We start from the raw sequence: 20,155 nt of genomic DNA on the forward strand, positions 1-20,155 counted from the left end.
TATGAAAAACAGAATTTAAATTTGCAGCGGTCTAAAAATGGAAGAAAAATTCGTAAATGGGAGAGACAATGGTTTAAACAATAAATAAATTCTATATTATGCAACCTAACCAGCGCTATTTTGAGATATTCGCATCTTTTAACCTTGAAATGGTTATAACTTTTGACCCTTTAGTTCAAATTGACCTTTTAAAATGTTTTCAGTGCTCTAAAAGTGCCCCTATCATCAAGTTTTTGTAAACTCAACCCTTAATTCTAGATTACTTTTTCAAAACAACCAATGCGCCATAGATTTCCTATGTACATAGGACCTTTTGAAAAAGTAAGCGAGAATTGATACGCTAAAAAACTGATTTTTGAAAGTTTGCTCAGATGCTTTTTTTAAAATTTGGTTGTAGAAGACGTAGATTGAGAGATAATATGAAGGTATCTTGGACAAAGTTGCTTGGATTGACAAGCTCAAACACTTTGTAGAGGACAAAAAATCCCAAAAAACACGCTAAACGTGAACCACCTTTATTTTTAATCAAACTGAAAGTTGCCCCTTCTCATTTGCAAAAAACTTTTCTGAAGACACCGAAGCTCCAAAACGGCACCATTTTTCGGTAAATCCATTTTCACTTAACTTTACTGTTCAATGATAATAATAAAGTAAGTCCCAATACAGTCGTTTAAATTAAATTAAGTTTCAGTGATGAGAACCTAAGAAATTGAAAAAAAAAAACCTAAAAAATCACTTTGACCCAATCTCACCCTCACTGTCGACATTCAGTTTTTCGATTTGAGATTACACTCGTTATCGAAATAAGATTGGGAAAATCTCTGATATTAAAAAAAAAAGATTTTTCTATGAGATTAAGATGAAATCACATTGCACTTTAAAAAGATGTGAATTTAGAAAGATTGACAAATTTTATGTTTAAATATCACATCCTTTTCGATGTAATTCAGCCTAATTTTATGCGGAATTCGTGAAATTTCACATTAATAGTTGTGAAGTACACATTTTAATGTAATTAACACAGTTATATTACCATGATTTTTATAACTGTGTTTAAGTTATTTTGAGGCGAGATTTGTCTGATCACGCCTTCCGTCGGACAGGGAAGCAAATGTTGGCCCCGGTCTAACATAGAGGTTAGGTCGTTAGCTCAGTCCAGGTGTAGGAGTCGTCTCCCTGGGTCCTGCCTCGGTGGAGTTGCTGGTAGGCAGTAGGCTTAACAATCCAAAGGTCGTCAGTTCGAATCCCGGGGTGGATGGAAGCTAAAGGGTAAAAAGAGGTTTGCAATTGCCTCAACAATCAAGCCTCCGGACACCTAGTTTCGAGTAGGAATCTCGCAATCGAGAACGCCAAGACAATGCTGTAGAGCGAATAATTTAGATTTTTTTTTTTTTTAGTTATTTGGACGAGTTCAATGTAACAAAAAAAAACTGACTGTCCAGCTTACACCCAACTAAATCTTCATTTCATTTGAACTCAAAAGTAAGCTACACAAATCGCCATCAATTCACTCTCACCTAGCCATCACTCATCGGGTTTTCCAACCCCTCCAAAGTGCCTTAAAAATAGAACCCAGCTTATGCGATGTTTTCCTCTGCCTTTTTTCCCCTCTAATTACCCACCCAACTTGGCCTCTGCTGCTCACTTTGGCGAAAGAAAAACCTTGGAGTAATCAATTTCTTTCGTGACGGACGAACGTTGAAAACATAAAGTTGTGTTAAGCTGAGTGTGTGAGTTGGGAAGGGAAAAGCCAATTAAAACCATTAAAACTAACGATGCATGTGAGTGTATTCGTGTTCTCTTGTGTGAATGTGAGTGAGAGAAAACGCGCAAAGTTTTTCCTCGTCAGCGAAAAGCTCGTTTCTTTTGTGTTTGTTTTTTTCCAACTTCTATTTCTATCCTGCCAAATCATGCTCCTCCAGGATGGATTCACTGGTGGTCTACGGTAAGTGATTTCTGGGAAAATCACTCAAAAGAAGAGGGAAAAACCCATGATGGAACGCTGTACAATCATGAATAATTAAGGGTGGTAAAAAAAGAGGGTTCCTTTCAAAAAGCTTCAACCATTTTTCGGTTGAAAACGCCGATTTGCGGTTAAATTCTAAGTTCGGAATCAATAACGTGACGAAACCCGATGAAAAGTGGTATAGTTCAAGGTCGCCCCACAGAACTGAGTGGTTTCTGGGGAAAAGAATTCAATTACAGTGACCATAATTGCGAGTGAGCAGCTCGAGGAGCACCAGCTGGCGCACATTGCTGCTTGTAACGAGTTTTATGGGTTTCGAAGAATGCTGTTGGTACCGTTTTAGTGGTTGAAGAAAAGTACAACACTGGGTACTGATGGAACCGTGGTAGCAGTAAACAGTTTATTACACTTCGGGGAGTTTAAAGATTGTGCCGACGGGGTTTTTGGGCACTCAAAATGGTTTTCAACGAGATTTGAGAGGATGGCTGAAATTATGTTTTAATGGTTTTACAATGTCTCCAAGTGGGCAATAAATGAAATTGCTTTGAATATATATTTAAAATATCATAATCATCAGTGGAGTCTTTTTCTTCAATTAAATAATACAATTCTATCACTTCTAAAAGAGGCTGCGCTGTAAGAAAAGTCATAATGTTATACAAATAGAATTGATAATCATGTATTTGAAATATTCCCAAAATTTTCAAAAAAAAACTTTGAAAAATATTGGCAACGGCCTAACCACGGCCGATACAAATTCAGTTCAAAGCTTATATCTCCTACTAAATTTTCCCAAAAAATAGGGGGCAACACAATGACCGAAAAAAATCAAAATTTCATTTTGAAAAAAAAACTTTTATAAGGACCATCCAGAAACCACTTGAACATCTTAGGGGTAGAGGGTGACGAGCGGGAATTTCCGGGAAAAATTTCCCGGGAAATCGGTAATTTTGGACCTCTCGATTCCCGGAAAATTTGGTCGAGACACCCGGGAAATTTTATACTTATAAATATCGAACCAAAATTATATAAACTAATCAGAAAAACATTTTAAAAATTCTAAATTGCTTAGAACATTGGATGTCCAATGTTCGATGTTCAAGTTCCAATAAACCAAAGCTTCTCTAATCTTCTTATTCAGAAACTGTAAATTTAAACTTTTCAAAAATTCCAATAACTTTAATTGAGAGTAGCCAGAGTTAACCTTGAACCATACTAAGCAGTTATATTATTATTATTTCTAAGAGGGAAAAACCTTTTTAAGATAAGTTTAACTTCCATATGCTCTCTCAAGCATAGTGAACCTCACAACTTAGTTTTTTTTTATCCTAAGAAAGTTATTTTCGCTGTATCGAGGTAATTTCCTTAAATTGATGTCAATAAGTCATTTTGTATTTTGCATCATCATCAATATAAAATTATATTTTGGGAAAAAAAACTTGGCAGTGGCATTCTTTGTAAAGTTGAGGTCCGCCAATTGTGAACATTTACAGTTGACATTAAGAAGAAAAAAATCACTTAAAGTTGTTGTTTTGAGTAGTAATTTTTCATATTGCAATAATGTCGATAATAGGAAATTAAAAATTAGCTATTTTTTAACATCTGAAAAAAATCTAATTACAAGTTCAACAAAAAGTTTGTACAACTTTTGAATAATTACTCAGATCGCATGAAGATTCGTAAACATTTTAAACTACAATTTTGAGGCTCAAGAAACGAAATAATGAGGCTCCTTAAATTAACGATTCCTTAATTGTATCTAAATTCATTGAAAAGAAACAAATTTATTACTTTTCTTTTAAAGTTATTGACACTATTGGCTAGGTTAAAAATATCCCGGGTCCCGGGAAATGGCAAAACTCAACTCTTGATTCCCGGGAAATTGAAAATCTCGAGAATCGTCACTCTCTGGGGGGAGGGGATTCAGCGATTTATTTTGTATGGAAATTTTCTACGAGGGGAAAGAAGGGGGGGTATGAGATTTCAAAAAAGTGTCCACGTGGTTTATGGATGGTCCCATAATGGATTCATCAAATTTTATGAAAATTGAATCTTCATACTTTTTTTTATTTGTATGAAACTTTATTCTTTTTCTATGACCAAAGAAGTCATTTTGGATCAATGTTCGTTCATACAAGTTTTAATACAATTTTAGCTGTTGTCCATACAAAAGAAGAGGGGGCTTCGACTGTTTGCCCAGTTCGGTCGGTTAGTTTTGTTCGCGAGTTTTAGATTAGATTTTTTCGGTGCAATATTTTAATTGGCGCCGTCAAAAATGTCTCATTCAGTGCGTGTGAATGATTGTAGTGCGGGAATGGTGAAGTTTTGGAAAATTTCCGCGGAATTAGTGTGTTTTTTGAGGAAATAAATTTGCATTTCCGAGTGATTCCTAGATGGAAGCTTTTATAAGCAGGGCCGTGGATGCCATGTGTTAGTGTATTGGTAGGATAAGGTTACAGAACGGAAAAGAAATAGGCCTTGCGACAGCTTTGCGTCTCTTTCGTGGTTGTGCAGCGCGGAGTTGTGTGTTGGAGCGAGACGGGAAGCGCGGTGATTCGGACGGCTGGCATTGAGCTTTGTTCGTGTGCGTGCCGTGTTGTCGGTCACGCTCCTGATGATGAGAGCGAGAACGCTCGATGTCATCATCGTGATCTGTGCGAGGCGTTGATGATGGCCAGGAGAGAGTGTTGCTGAGAGTGATGCGAGAGTCTACAGTTTGGCAGCAACTTTGGTGAGCCCGTTTTGATTTGAGTTGTATTGTTGATTTGATCACAGACAAACAGACGGGACACTCGAGTGCCGAACCATCGTCCTCCAAAAACGGTTATTTCAAATGCAATTTTGTTTCGGCATCCACTCACCCGGCGCTGATGGCGCTGCTGTCGTGACAGCTCGCCCGTCTATTCTCAGTGTGTGTGAAGCGTGTTTTTGTTTTTATTTGTTTTTAAGTTGAGCGTGAGCACGTGCGAAGCAGCAAATGAGAGCACAAATATTTATGGAATTCTGGAATTCTAACCGTGAATCAAAATCCAGGCTTTCCAGGACAAAATTGGGGCAGTCTGCCTGCCGATGACGAGGTTGCTGCTGAGGCAACCTGCTTACCCTTCGTGGCCTGCTGCTCAGATTGCTGCTGCTGGTCGTCCTTTTGGCGATGTTGCGCCACTCAATCTCTTTTTCCAGTTCAGTTTCTTCGTTTTTTGGAATCTTTGCCACTTTTTGCTTTTGTTGTTTGACGCAACTTAACTGCGCCGTGGACACGTTCCCCGGGGAAATTTTCAAAACGCCCATCTTGGGGATTATTTCCGGTAGGTTTGAATTGTTGTTGTTGTTAATTACTTTATTTCGGGCAGCTTTAACCTTTCGGTCATTCGCTGCCCAGGTTTGAATTGGATTTATCTATTTCGCGGCCACTACTGATGTTTTCGTGACCAGGGGCATCTTGTTGATGATGGTGTTAGGTGTAATGATTCGAGGTTTCGGTGGAGGAGAAACCTTCGACAGAACTTGGTAGCAACTGGGAGGACCAGTGATTTGGTCTCTGTCGTTGCGGTTGTAGTGCGTCGTTGCTGGTGCTGCCGCATGATTTGGCTCATAAGGTTCTGTTATTGGAAACGGAACCAATCTGCCGTCATCTTCGGCCTTCGGTGTTGATTTTTATTCTTTTCATCGAGTAACAACAACAAAATTATTTCGATCAGCTGTTGATGTTTACAATCGTTTAGGCTTGATTATCTCACGCATACACTGACGTGGCACATGACAGTTATGGGTTTGTATTGGTATGTTTGGGCTGCGCTTCGGCATCAGCTCACCAGGCAGCGCTGGCGTCGCCGTGATTTGGTGATTTGATGAAGGACGATGGATTTCAAAAATAATTTGTATGGAGAGTCACGTCTGTTTGTCTGTGATTTGATTTTGGTTGGCCGCGGTGGGTTTTCTTGAAGATATTCGTTGGCTGTCAAAAATTGATCGCGGTAGATCGCGGTGGATATTTTTCTACCACAGTTTTTTTTTGTGTGATCAATGTGGTAGATGCTTTGGTGGATTTTTGATGGTTCCAATTATTTCAGGAAGGTCCACGGTTGGCCGGAATCGGATTAACAATACAACTTTGGTGTTTTTCTGTCTGATTAGATAACGTAATGAGGAAGGGATTAATGAAGGTTGAGCGTGTGCGGGTGTATGTATGTGCGTTTGTGTTTTTTTTTTTTTGCTGTAACGTAACTTTAAGCAAAACTATCCACTGAACATTTCAAGTCTCTAAAACAGTAATTTAAATTAATTAGTTTTTTGTGTGATTGGCTGAGTGAATGAATGATTGAAAGAGTATGTAAATTACTAATGATATATTTGTTTTCAGGGCAAGCTTACTGCTGATATAAGAACAAACGGGTAGCGTTTCTCGGTGGTCGTGAGATCGATTTTATTTTAATGAAATTTAGTCCGATAGATTAGTTCGATTAGCACCGCGTCGAGTCAGTTTTGTGTTGCGCGTTCGTCGCCGTGTTTGATAAACGATATAGCTGTTTTTCCGTGTATTATTTCTACGATTTGACAGTATGTGTTTTGTAGGTTCGCTATACGCTTGCGAGGTATAAATTTAAAATTTGAAAAGACGTTTTCCGTAAAACGCATGAAAAAATAATTCTCAGCATTATAGCTCGGAGAGCACGATAACGAGTATTTCTCCTACGCGGTTGTTAAGCCTCTGTAGCTTCGTAACTCATCAGTTATCGGTCGCTAATCTTATAGTTATTCATAAGTTGAAATCGTCTATGATCCACTCGAATTAAACACTTTACGTAGGGTTTAATATTTTACCTGTTAAATACATTTTTTGTGGTTTTATCTTTCCACAGCCGGCTGTCTAAGATAATCCATCTAAACGTAAATAAATCACAAATAAACGGGAATAGTCTCAACAGCAGCATCCGATTGCTAGCCTTGGGAATAATACATCAACCCATTAAACAAAACTTATCGTTTATTTGGGTCACATCATCATCTTCTATGATGAATCCTGACCATTACCCTTCCCTACTAACAAAATCCCAAGTAGAAGTAGTTTTCCGGCACACGCGGGGGTGTGGATATCGTATAGAACCCACCTTTGGTAGCAGCCTGTGCTAACTAACATTCCCGTCCCGTTCCCTCGAGATCTACAAACTGACATGGCGGGCGCCGTTGGTGGCCAATGGCTGTTTCTTATCTACAGCAGCTCTAGTTTTGATGATCTTGATGTTTTATCTTTTCAGCGCATTCATGCATGCTGTTGATAAGGGAAACATCACTAGATCGTTGAAGCGTATGATCGCTAGTGCTGATAGGATATTACGGTCCTGTTCAGCAACGGAGAAGGACAACCATGGGTGGTCTCTCATGCTCATGCTCATGCTCATGCTCAATTTTAGCTGTTGTCCATACAAAAAAATCTTTTTGGAAAAAGACTATTGAAATATTCAAAAATCTGTATTTGAGAACGGATTTTCTGATAGTTTTGTTGTCTTCGGCAAGTTGTGAGTACTTTTAAGACATAAAAAAAATAATAACATGTTTTAATTTTGGATTTCATACAAAAAATTGAATAGTACAATTTTAAATATTTTTTAAATTCTTCTTTTTTTAATGCATTTTTTTCTATTTTAAGCTCAAAAAGGTTAAAAATCATTTGGCAATGTTGCATTTTGCGTGCATTTTGTTCATCTGTAAAAGTCATTATCAACCTAGGACACATATGAAAAAAAAAGATCAGAAAATGTTTTTTTAATTTGCCTGATTTTCCCCAAAGACCCCGTGAGACCCCAGTGCAAAAAGTTCTAAAACCATAGTAGAAATTATGTTTATGAATTCATAAATATTCGGCAATTAAGTACCATAACTATAATAATAACGTGTACTGAAATTTGGGACACTTGCATGATTTTGCAGCTATTTTTCATATCTTTTCAAATACTTTAAACGAAAATTCGAAAAAAGTCAAAGAATATCTAAATGCACAGTTTATTTATGTTTATTTTTTACACTGTATTGGCAGAAATTGTGTTGTATGCACATAGAAAAACAAGCTGACATGTTTTATTTTTAGAAAAACAGAACTGAAATAAAAAAAAACTACTTACTTTTCCTGTCATTCTTGAACGACGAAATAGCCTACTTTTCTGTACCAAAAATAACGGAATCGAATGGTAACACTTTTCCGCACTTGTTTCGAAAAGTAACACTTTTCAAAAAAATTTTTGATTTAAACGATTTATTGACAAAAAACATGAAAATTTGACTTAAAATTTCACTCAATGGGTGTTTTTTGGAATTGCAAAAAATGTTGTATGGAACTCGTTGCAAAACTTGATTTTTTCAGCACTCGTCGTTTTTATCCAACTCGGTGAACCTCGTTGCATAAATGTACGACTCGTGCTGAAAAAATCTTCTTTTTGCAACTTGTTGCATAAACTACTATTATTAAAAAAATATTTTACGAAATTGAACTAGCGTGAGAAATTTTAGCCAAATCACTTTATTTTTCGAATGAAAAAACAATAAAATTGTATGCCTAAAAGTATTGTTGAAAATCGCAAAGCGATCCGAGGTAAATTTCAAAATAATAACAATTGTGATTAGAAGAGTTGTTCAACAATGTTTCATTCCCTGAAATTGGCTTTTACCTATCAAATTTTCTGAATTATCATTTTTTTCGATTTTCGTCTGCCACAGCTTCTTGTTCTGTATATGTACAATGATAACGTTGGATGGATTGGTTTGGGAAAAAATAAAGTTTAAAGCTTAACTGGAACAAGCAAAAAATTCCGCTGACAGTTTGAAGTATTTGACTGCTACCGGTAAACTATCAAAAGTTTAAAAAATCGTGGATTTAAAAAAAAAATCGATGGCTTTTCCCAAAAGTATTTATTTTTCACGTCACTTTAGCACACCAATTTTGTTAGCCGTTTAGAGCTAGGTACTGCAAATTTGTCTATTTCGTTTCCTTGTTGAAAATTCATTTCTTCCCACACAACTTTCAGCTTCCGCAGCAATAACCAACCATTTTCATTGGTCACGTGTCAAACTCACTTGACTTTCCTTCTCACAAAACTTTCCAAACTCATCCAATTGTAATTTAACTTTGATTGCTTTCCCAGGTCCCTTCAACACACAGTTTCTCCCCAATGCAAATTTCCTCCCCGTTTTTTCCTCCCGTTATCGTTATTCTGTTTACTACCGTTTCGAATTTCCCGCCGGATTTCCCCCCAAGTCCCCCCGGAACAACTCACCGTGTATTGCCGATTCGCCCGCGTGCAGAACGTCGTTGGCGGTCTTGGTGGCTGTTTCCTTCGCGGACTCGACGATCCCGCCGGGGCCACCGCCGTTGATTAGGGGCGAACTGCTGGCGCAACCCATTTTCCGGGTGTCCTTCTTTTTCCCACTCGTTTTTCCTCACAAAGTTTCAAGTTTCACTTTTTTCCCGGCGAAAGACGGACGCTGCGGGAAACTTGCTCGTTCCGCCGATGGGTGGTCGGTCCTCGCGAACGTCGTCGGTAATTGTCTAATTTAAGCACTTTTAAACTCACTCTTCAACGCGGGCTTTTTCTTCTTCTTTATGCTGATGCACACTACTTGATAAATCACTTTGAGGGTGTCACGTTTCTTGGGTGAAAAAAGAAGGTTCTAATTTATGGCTAATATCTGCTCGAAGTTTGCTGAACCCTGAAAAAAAAGAGATCGTCCCAAAAGGGAAAGAGAAAAGAAAAATCAATACAAAATAATCAATTTAAATTGAAAAATTGGCGCTCCTTTCTATAAGTACAACAAACTAGGAAAAAAAACCCACCAAACCTGCAATCAAATCAATTGTTGATTAGTCCAACCAGGGAGTCACCTGTCCCAAGTGGGGCGTTGGTGAGAAAAGAAGGAAGCAGATGTTATCGCTGTGGCCATTACCGCGTGAGTCACCTACCCGTGTTGTGTTGTGAATGAACCATCATCATCAATGGATTTTCCCGCGTACATTTCCCGGAAAACTAATGAATGGTGCAGCGCAACCATTGCCATTGGAAAACAGGTTGCTCGTTTGGAAAATGCAGTGTAAAAGTTGATTGGAGTTGTGGGTGGGCAGAACTTATTAGCTTAACGTGGGAAAATTCTATGGAAAATTACCGAGCAGTTCTAAGCTGAAGTGATTGGGTGTTTATCAGAGCAAACAAATCAATAGTTGTTTGCTAACTCTAGGCGTCAAGGAAAATGAGCAAATATTTTCAATTGTTCGATTTAAAAAAATCAATGTTTTCGACTGTTGGAAAATTATTAACTCATGGTTAAGTTTGGTGCGTAACTGTAACGCCAAATTTGATGTAATGGTGATAAATAGGCCACTGAAAATATTTTTGAAAGTGTATCTGGGGCCCGCATTTAATATTCGATAGAAAAATCAGATTTTTTCAACAAGCTTCAAAATTTCAATGGAAATATTCGAACAAACAACTGAAAACAATTTTAAGTTTATTTTCTGCCTTGGTCATTGTTATTATAATTATGGAACCAGTTCATAAATATTTCAAATTTTGGTAAAATTTGGATGAAAAAATCATAAAAACACACATTTTTGAAAAAAAGGTGATAAAAAGGAATAGTAGCAAATAATACTGAATCTCTATAATCGGTAAATAAAATAAATTGAACCCCATAATGTTTTATATTTTGGTATGATGACACGATACATCTTATTCCAATAAAAAGACTTTTTGTAAGAAATGTATAAAATTTAAACCCTTTTTTATAATTTATGAAAAAATTATGCAACAGTATTGATTATTTCATTTTTCAATCTTTTTTACGATCAACCCTAAAATTTTACTAAAATTGATAATATGGTTTTCAAAAACGTTTATTTTGAGATTCAAATTTAACCAGAATTCAGTTTTACGTTTCAAGACCTCTTGCCAAAAAAAAACGATATGTATCTCGTAAATATAAATAAATGGTCATGTCCAGTCCAGCTATCAATTCCATATGTTTGTATGTGATTGAAAGCAGTGATTCAGTTGTTCATTTAAGTTTGTTTTGAATATGAGTTAGGCACGGTATGGCGGAAGCAACATATTTTAAATCGAGATAACCCATGGGTAAGGCTACTAACCGTACGGATTTTCCCTTATCGTACGGATTTTCGACTTTTTTCACAGATTTTGTACGGTTTTTTTTTTTTTTGTATCCATCGAATTTATAATGGTGAAAGAATCAACTTCTTTAAATTATTACTTTTGTTATTATCATTTTCACTGAGATCATTTAAAACACACACGAAGCAAAATGTCCATTGTTCGTTCAAAACGTACATCGTTTGTGCAAAATGAGAGTAAATACAGATTTTTTCAAAGAATGCATAAACATGTTGGAGAGAGAATTGAATAAAAAATCAATTTCTGGTCTCTTTTTGCTCAATTCTTCTCCGTTTTCGTCGATTTCCTTCATTTTTTTTTACTTTCGCATCCTGCTCGTTTCCTGTTCGTGTCTTTTATACAAGCATTTGAGCTTATTGCTTTTAAATTAAGTACATTATTAATTTGATTTTAAAAGGATAATTTAGATAGTTTTCTGGGATTGTTTCAGATCAAAGTTGATTATCAATAATTGTTCTTTTCAAATTTCCTTTTAACATATTTATCAATTAAAAAAATCAAATGATTTCTAACGCATGTTTTTCGTGAAAACATTAAGAACGATATTATTCGTAAAGGCAAACTTGACATTTCGTTAACTTTTAAACGTTTAACAAAAAAATTAAAAAAAACACATAGCAATTTGATTCAGCAAAGTGAAATTTGTAATTGACACAGCTTTTTTAAGTCCCAAATTCAAAATTTATCTGAACAATTCCTTAGAAGTTTTTTTTATAGCATGGGGTCATATCAGCCAAGTGTAATGATTTTCACTTTTTTTTTTCACTCAGCAAGAGTTGGTAGGCTTACCCATGGGAGATTTATACGTAAAAAGTTCACCTTCCTGATTAAAAATATGTTCGATTCAAAATATGAAATCGGTGAAAATTGCGTTGTAGTAAATGTAGACTATTAAAAAAATAGGATATAAATGACATAATTTCATATTTTCAAATAATCTATTTTTCACATTTGGCCCTCAAGCTTATATGAGCCTCAAATTTGGGCCACCATTAAAAAACGTTGTGTACCCCTGGATTAAACGATATCTACGAATTTTGTTCGTAAAAATTTCTTACCAACATTTTCATTAAACAAATCCATCATAAGATGGTAACATTGGCCCTGAAAACAATAATTCCCCAAAACTAATGTTATTTGAAAATGTCATATATAAAGTTTGGGAAATATTTCAATAATTCACTGATAAAATATACACATTTTTAAGATATTTTTTGGGTCCTTATTTTGAAGAAAGGAACAAACCTCAATGTTACGAGCAATCAATTTATAGCATTTATTCAAAACGTGAAATTTTGATAAAATTTTGTTTAAAATGTGAACCACTGGCAAAATCTGGAACTTTTTTTTGCAAGAAGATTGCAGCAAATTTTGCTTATGATTAAGTAATTTTCTCTAGACATTTTAAGGTCTAGAAACTTTGTCTGAGGTCAAATTTATAATAATCATTTGATCGAACAAATTTTTTTTAATGGCTTATGGTACCACAATACAACAATTATAAAGATTTTCACTGAATTCAAATCATTCCTTAAATGTGAATTGGCTGAAAGGCTCGTTAATAAAGACAACTAACTAACTAACTTAATGTGAATTGAACTGTCAAAAATATGATTTTTAATTATATTGAAATTGTTATTGGCTTTAAAAAAATCAGAGCCATCCACACAAAAAAAAGCTCAAAAATGTGAATAACATCACGGAATATCGAAAAATAATCCCAACATGCATAACACATTCAGTTCAATATTCGTAATCTTTCAAAATCGCACTTTCCAGATATATTATAAATCTGACTCTGACTAAATCCGATATAACTTTCAAAGATTTACGATCCCATTTTGATGTTATAAACATCAACATCAATATATTAGTCCTACAAATAGTATTAAATTAAAACCGACATCGTATTTGAACAACAAACAAATGCCAATAAACCATTAACTCAATCAAATTAAATTAAAAAAATAAGATTCACTGTAAACAGTTCCATGAATTCAAACCAAATTTAACCAATCTAATTTCACAGTAGCTTACCTTCTCAGTAAATAGCAAAACAGGCAGTCCTGTAGAACTAAAGTTGACTTGGCTAAACCAAGGTCCGCAATTCCAGCTTGAACTTGAGTAAGCAGCACTAATTAACACCACATCAGAGCAAAAAAAACCCTTTCACCGAACACCACAAACAACAAGGTTCTTATGCCCACAAACGGCCCTGAAAAACTGTCCAACCTCAATTATCACCTGTCGAGGCCACTCGATTCCGTTTGTAGCAAGTGCCTTCCGTCGAGTAGAGTTAGCTTTCCAATGGTGCGGCCACCGTCTAGATTCGCGGTCACAACAAAACTGACCAAAGTCCACGCCAGGCTCGCCGACTATACGCGGCGTTCCAATTCCTTGTTCGTCGTGTTCACGAGGCGGAACTTTGATCCTTAATACCTCAACATCCCTCCTCAATCCCTTTCCTCCTTCCGTTTGATGGTGAACTCAACGCTTGTCCTGGTACAGAGGGGGGGCATTAAACATGCCACACGTAGCCATAACAGCTAACGGCTCCAAAACAGGAGCGCGAGCAACGACGACGACGACGAGGAGGTCCTTTCGTGTTCTAGCTTAGTAGTAGCGGGTTACGACAAACGGCTACCACACCAGTCCACTACAAACAAATCAAATAATTAGTTCGTGTGGGACTCGCGAAGAGTCTACAACGCCTGGAAAATATTTGCTTGGAAATTACATTGGGGGAATGAATTTTTGACAAATGGTGATTGGTATTGAATTTGAACAATTTTAGAGCAGTTTGCAAACAATGTAAAAACATGCAATTATTGATAGGAATAATTGGAAATTGTACCGTTATTAACACTTGTTCGTAGGGTTTGCTTTCCCCACATCTCTACGATCTTTTTATCAACATATCTCAAAAAATTTGAAGGTTGTTATGTATTACAATATATGTCATGACAGGGTAGTAAAATTAAAAACATTTTAGATTATCAGAATAGTTTTTCAAACACTCACCCACAGTTAACTGATAAGTGAATATGAAAGTAATTTTGTGCTCATAAGATCACTAGCTTATTTGGTGGTAGGCATGTTTTCCTATGCTAATATAAGCAATTTTTGTGTATTTCGAGCCAGTTGCACTCTAGAATGCCGTTTGATATAGGCGTAGGTGAGGCGTAAGATGGCTTGGATGGGGAGAGCACCCAAACCTCTTTTTACTCCAAGGAAACTTCCACCCGAAGGTTCGCACCGACGAACTTTGGATTGCGAGCCGACCATCGACTCCACTGGAGCAGGCTTGTTTTGCTGTGTTGTTTGTTCTTGGGAGACGACTCCTACACCTGGAATGAACTCAACGGCCTAACAAGAACCAAGTCCGTGACCGACGTTTTATTTTCCCATCCTATGGAAAGCAGGAGGAGATGGGAATCGAATCCATGATCATCCGCTTACAAAGCGAACAGCGTAACCATTCGGCCACGCCTGCTCTCAAATATATTTGACCTTGAATAAACAAAAACAATAACACTTAATATAAACCATAACAAACACCTTTTGTTTGGCTAACCATCTCAAAACAAAGCAATTTTTCAACATGTAGAATTTTAACTTGCAGCCGGTTAAATTTAATCTATTTTGGTCAATTCAGTGTCTAGTAATAACGCAATGCGAAAAAAATCGATTTCTTTTATGCGGGATGGGGTTAATGCAATCTGGAAGGGGTTAATGCAATGCAACAAGATAGCATGACCACTACGATTTGAAGTGAAGAAAAGCAGTCTATTTAGATTTCGGCCTATGGTAGACGCAATAGTAATGCAAAAGGATGGGTTAGTAGGATAAGGTATTAACTTTTCGATGCCTCCCGGGCTACGATGCTATAGGGAGGACTTTTATAACAGACCCGTCGGCGAGCCTTCCGAGCAACGATGCTATGGGATGGTCTTTCTGGTTAACACTTATTAACACAACACACAAAATCACTCACACACATAGTTATTTTGTCCACTTTTATGTCGACGATCCAAAATGTCGGCGCGTCTTTCAATAGAAATGAATTTTTCACCGTTAAAAAATAACACCTTATTCGAAGAAAGTATACACAATGTATACGACGCCGTGCCTTCCGATCAACGATAATATAGGAAGGGCTTTTAAAATCACAAAACAATTAATTAAGATTACAAAAGCACAAAAAACACCAATTGCTCAACGAAAATGACGCTCAAGACACAAATAATTCAGTAAGGCTAGCACGTGGCGTCGCAGCCCGTAATCGACTGAAGCAAGAAACACATTTAACACCCTGTTATTTTGGAACAAAACGACACTACGACAAACTCAACCAGCGGCATGCCCTCCGATCAACGATGATAAAGGAAGGACTGATATTACCATTGCTATCAAGAAAAAAAAAGACACCTTAAAACACGATCGATCCTGTCAAGCAACTGCGTTGCCCCACCATCACTATGGGCCATCCCCATACAAACAGGCGGCCAAATTATTTTTTTGCTTTTTAAATGTTTTTTCATTCAAATTTGAGTAATTGTATGGTATTGAAATGGTATACGTCTATTTTTATGACTTTTCATGTTTTTCAATAGTTGATTGTTTATAATAAATAGTCTACACCCAACTGGCAGTCGCATGATTGTGATGCATGGCGGCATGAAAGTATATCAGAATCTGCATGAAATCTGTCCTCATGCATTTTTTGCGATATAGGAGTATGACATTTTTGCCCGTTACCGACAATTATCGACGTTACCGACGGCTTTTTGGTTGTATTTCACAAAAAAAAAACACTTTGCAGAACGAGGATTGAACCACCAACTTTTCGGTTATTGATCCGACACGCTACCACCGCGCCATGTACGCTTGATGAAATGTGAGTGAAAGAGCACCAACATATGCTTCTCTTTGGAGTGTTGCTCGGGGATGGGCCAGCATTATATGTGTTGGTGAGAACTGCAGATCGCTGAAATTTTTACACGCGGGCAAAAATGTTCTACGGGCTTGCTGCAAAAAATGTAATAAAATATGACATTTTCTGCAGCAAATCCAATGTTGCAGATTTTGAGATATATTTTTCCTTTGGGTGTACTTTTCATACATTTGCAAGTAAAACAGAATTGCGTATATATTGTATTGCGAGTTTATATTATTAAATTATGGATAAGTCAATACATCCCCACTTTAAGAACATAACCCCTCCCCCCTCTTTCTTTCACCATCCCCCCTCCCCTCCAACAAAATTTTGTTAAGCGTAATACATTCATTTTAAGTCAAATATTTATTATTTACTGCAGTGTGTTTCTTTATGTGAGTCCATGCCATACAACATGAGACCCCCCCTACCCTTACGGGCATAAATTAGGAAAATTTTAATTGTTAAATCAAATAACAGAAAAATTAATTTTATTCAAAATATTAATTATGAAGTAAAACGATAAAATACAAAACATATTCATACTAATCCTAATGTTCTTGTTCATGAAAATTCATTTGATTATAGAGTTTCTGACGGCTTCGGTATGTTAAAGGTACTTTTATGACGTTTTGTACTAACCAACATAGAACTTAAATGTGGATCAGTTTCATGGATTGATCGCAGAAATTCATCATGCTAAGTCAATATTTTGCATAATACTTTTTTCGCTGTCAAACTAAGATTCTCCATTCTCCAGTTTCGCTTGAGAAACTTCGGTACGAATACCTTATTTTAACTAAGGTACTCAATTTTAAATGTAGGCAACAGAAATTCCAATAAAGTCATTTTGAACTTCTTGAAACCAGGTATTGATTTTTGAAGCGACGATGCCCACGAAGTAGGTAGCAAAGCAAGTGAAATAGACGGGCGCATATGTAGATTGCAGCAAATTTTGATAAAACGTAAATGTTCAAAATGGCATATCTCCGAAAACGCAAAAAATCGCAGGCTGGAAATTTCAGCAATGTTAGATTATGATCCAATCTTTCAAGTGATCTTAGTTTCATGTTTAACATCGGTTAGCAAAAAAAGTACTCGATTAACAAACACAAAAAAATAAGTTTTGTCAAAAAAATGCTCCAGTTATTCGATGAAAACTTCAGTTTTTGGTTTGGAAACAACATTTTATTTATAAATAGTTTCAAAGCTTATCTCATTACCTTTCCAACGATGTATAATTGTCCTAATAAAATATTTAAAATGGCTGAGCTATGTTAAAATTAAACAATCAGCCTTTTTCACGAAAAACGCTAGTTTTTGCCTTTCTTACTAAAGAAAGGTATAGGTTTTACTTTAAGTCAGGACGTCATTTCCATCTTCGTAAATATGTCGATTCAGCATGAATTTTCATCGGAAAAATCGTCAAAAATTCACACTGCATCGATTTTTGACGCTTTGTCGCCAAGTCGACAAGTTGTCAAGTTGAGCTTCGAATACTGGCGCGAGAATGCTGGCGCATATATTTTGTGGCTCGACTGATACTCATTTTGTAGTAGCTTGTCTATTTTTCCTTCAATATGTAAGATATCGTAGCTTTTCGGTTTTTTTGCCCTGTCCGTTTTTGCATCACTGTCACTTTAACAGGGTTCATTGGATAGGATAATAGGAGCTTTCTAAGCTTTTCATCGTTTATATCGTTTTCAAAGTGTTCAATGCTGGCGACTCCAATGGCTTTCTTCCTAAGGTTCTCGCGATTGAGTGTGTAGTGGTGCGGTTGTTAAAAATAGCTATATCTGACTCTGTCACTTTCGTAGAAGCTGAATGGCTAGCTTCCCTGCACCGTGCGGCACACACGGTTCACTTGTACCTCGGTTTTGCTTGTTTTGGTGCGCTGGTACGATGAACCAAAACACCAACACAGTCACACAAAAGGGCTCGTACCGAAACTAGAAAACCAAAACCGAGGTGTGCGTTGTTGGGAAGCTTGCTATGATCGCGTTTGTCATAAACACTTGTTTGATTACAAACGTACAAACATATTGTACGATTAAAAATATTCTTTTGGTGAATATTGCGTTTTTTATTTCTTTTGGAAATCATTTCATTCATAATACTCATAATATCATCATAATTGTTTGCTTTCATCATAAGACTTGCTTTTGTGCTGACGTTATAAATAAACAAAGTCGATGTTATTAATTGAAAGAAGTTCTACCATTGTTATATTCTTTAGTAAGAAAGGCTCTTTCTCACCCCAGGTGGGATTAAATCGGGTTTTACTCCATCTTTTGACTTTCAGCTTGCGTATCTCCGCAATGAACAAACTTAGAGCTTTGAAAATTTGGATTTTTCTTAGTTAGAATGTTTACTTTCGAGAAAAAAACACCAAAAAATATTTGGAGAAGGTCACTTTTTTGAAACTTGGCCACCTAATGTACCATAGTGCACCACCCGCAATCGACACACACACAAATCACGATAGAAATGCGAAACAAAAGGCACTAAAAAAATCACTTTTCACTCCGATTTTTTTTACGACCACACGCTCCTTATGTCAATTATGTAGGGGAGAGTGGGGAGATTTGATCCCCTTTTTTTGTACCGCACATAACTCTGTCAATTTCTCACAAAACTATAAACTTTTTGCATGAATTGAAAGCTTAAACATTCATCTATGTTTGGCTAATAAGGGCATTTCATCAGATGAACTCTTCGAATCATACCAAGCGTTTTAAAAAAATATTTTAAACCGGCATTTTAAAAATAATAGGGGTAACTTGATCCCCCTTTCAACATTTTGAAGAAATCTTAAGCAAATGTTTCTTATTCATCCAAACTTTTAATTTTCTATAAGTTACAGCAATTTCACATAAAACCTGTACGTTTGTGTTCAAAATATAACAAGTTTAGTATGTAAAATATTTAAAAACTTAAAATATTATTTTTTAGACCAAAATTAAGCATGTTTACAAAAGCTGGAAATTTTTGTTGACAAAACTTTTGAAAAAAGGTTTAAACTACAGTAAGTTATGTTCAACTATACTAAAGGAAACTATGTATGAAAAACCAGCCCAATTAATTAATCTTGAGGCTGATTTCAGTGACTGTAAAAATGCAGGGATCAAGTCTCCCTAAACGCACTTTTTTAAACAACTGATTGTAAAAATAGTATGACGACAAATTTAACATCAAATGCGTAAGGGTTTTGGAGTTGATAAGTTTATCAAATAATTCATGTATAAAAAATATTTTTTTGAATAATTTTTGAGTGTTTTCTATACATATCAAAACAAAGAAAAAAAGATCTTTTGGAAGTTTTTTGCAGCTCGTTTTAGAAAAATGTGTGTAACTCAATCCAAAAATTTTTTAATTCTTTTCTTTATTTTCTACAATATGTTTTAGTTAATTTCGCACAACTTTCTAGAACAAAGCTAATTGTTTTACCCACATGTTCACGAGATACAGGCTTGGGATCAAGTGTCCCCGGGGATCAAGTCTCCCCACTCTCCCCTACTGATGACGCTGCATTTTGAGAGGGTAATCTCCTCCTCGCAGCATAAAAAAACCAAAAAAAAAAACCACGCGATCCCTTAGCCAATTATGCACTCAATGCTATAAAGCGAATAATTTACTTATTAATTTTTATTGATTCAAGGTTTCTATCCATAGTAAACACTGAAACTTATTTTATACTACCGAAATTGGAACCGAACTTATTTTATACTACCGAGATTGGAACCGAAATGCCATGGATAAGAGTCTATCTCTTTAGGGAAAGGTGGGGCAAGAGGAACAATCGCTCGTACGGCCGTAATTTTTACACTTTTGATTATTTCCAGTATGAGGAATTGTTGCTAGCATTGCAATTAGCTGATTCTACTACCACATAACCGCCAAAACGACGTAAACGCCACGGGGCATAAGATTGAATGAAGTTTTTGTCAAAACTTTAATTTTCTATTAATTTTTGGAAAGTACAAAATAAGGTATAGGGTTCGTTTAAAGGCTCATTTTATCAAAATGCTGTTTTTCCTGGATCAGTAGTGTCCCTATCAATGACTTGCACCTATTATAAAG

The 20,155-nt window shown here is 36.1% G+C and overlaps 1 protein-coding gene across 1 annotated transcript in view; it reads right to left on the reverse strand.

Moving 5' to 3' along the window:
• The window catches only part of LOC120425140 (uncharacterized), a 36,526-nt gene extending 23,077 nt beyond the window's left edge, over positions 1–13,449 (reverse strand). Inside the window, exons 1-2 of the mRNA XM_039589567.2 lie at positions 13,177–13,449; positions 9,235–9,667 (exon numbers count right to left, since the gene is read on the reverse strand). Of these exons, the coding sequence (XP_039445501.1) occupies positions 9,235–9,361 (127 nt within the window). The 5' untranslated portion in view covers positions 9,362–9,667; positions 13,177–13,449. The remainder of the gene's footprint in view (positions 1–9,234; positions 9,668–13,176) is intronic.
• Between the last annotated feature and the right edge of the window lie 6,706 nt (positions 13,450–20,155).

This window comes from Culex pipiens, chromosome 3, assembly GCF_016801865.2.
Source record: "Culex pipiens pallens isolate TS chromosome 3, TS_CPP_V2, whole genome shotgun sequence".
Classification (NCBI taxonomy): Eukaryota; Metazoa; Arthropoda; class Insecta; order Diptera; family Culicidae; genus Culex; species Culex pipiens.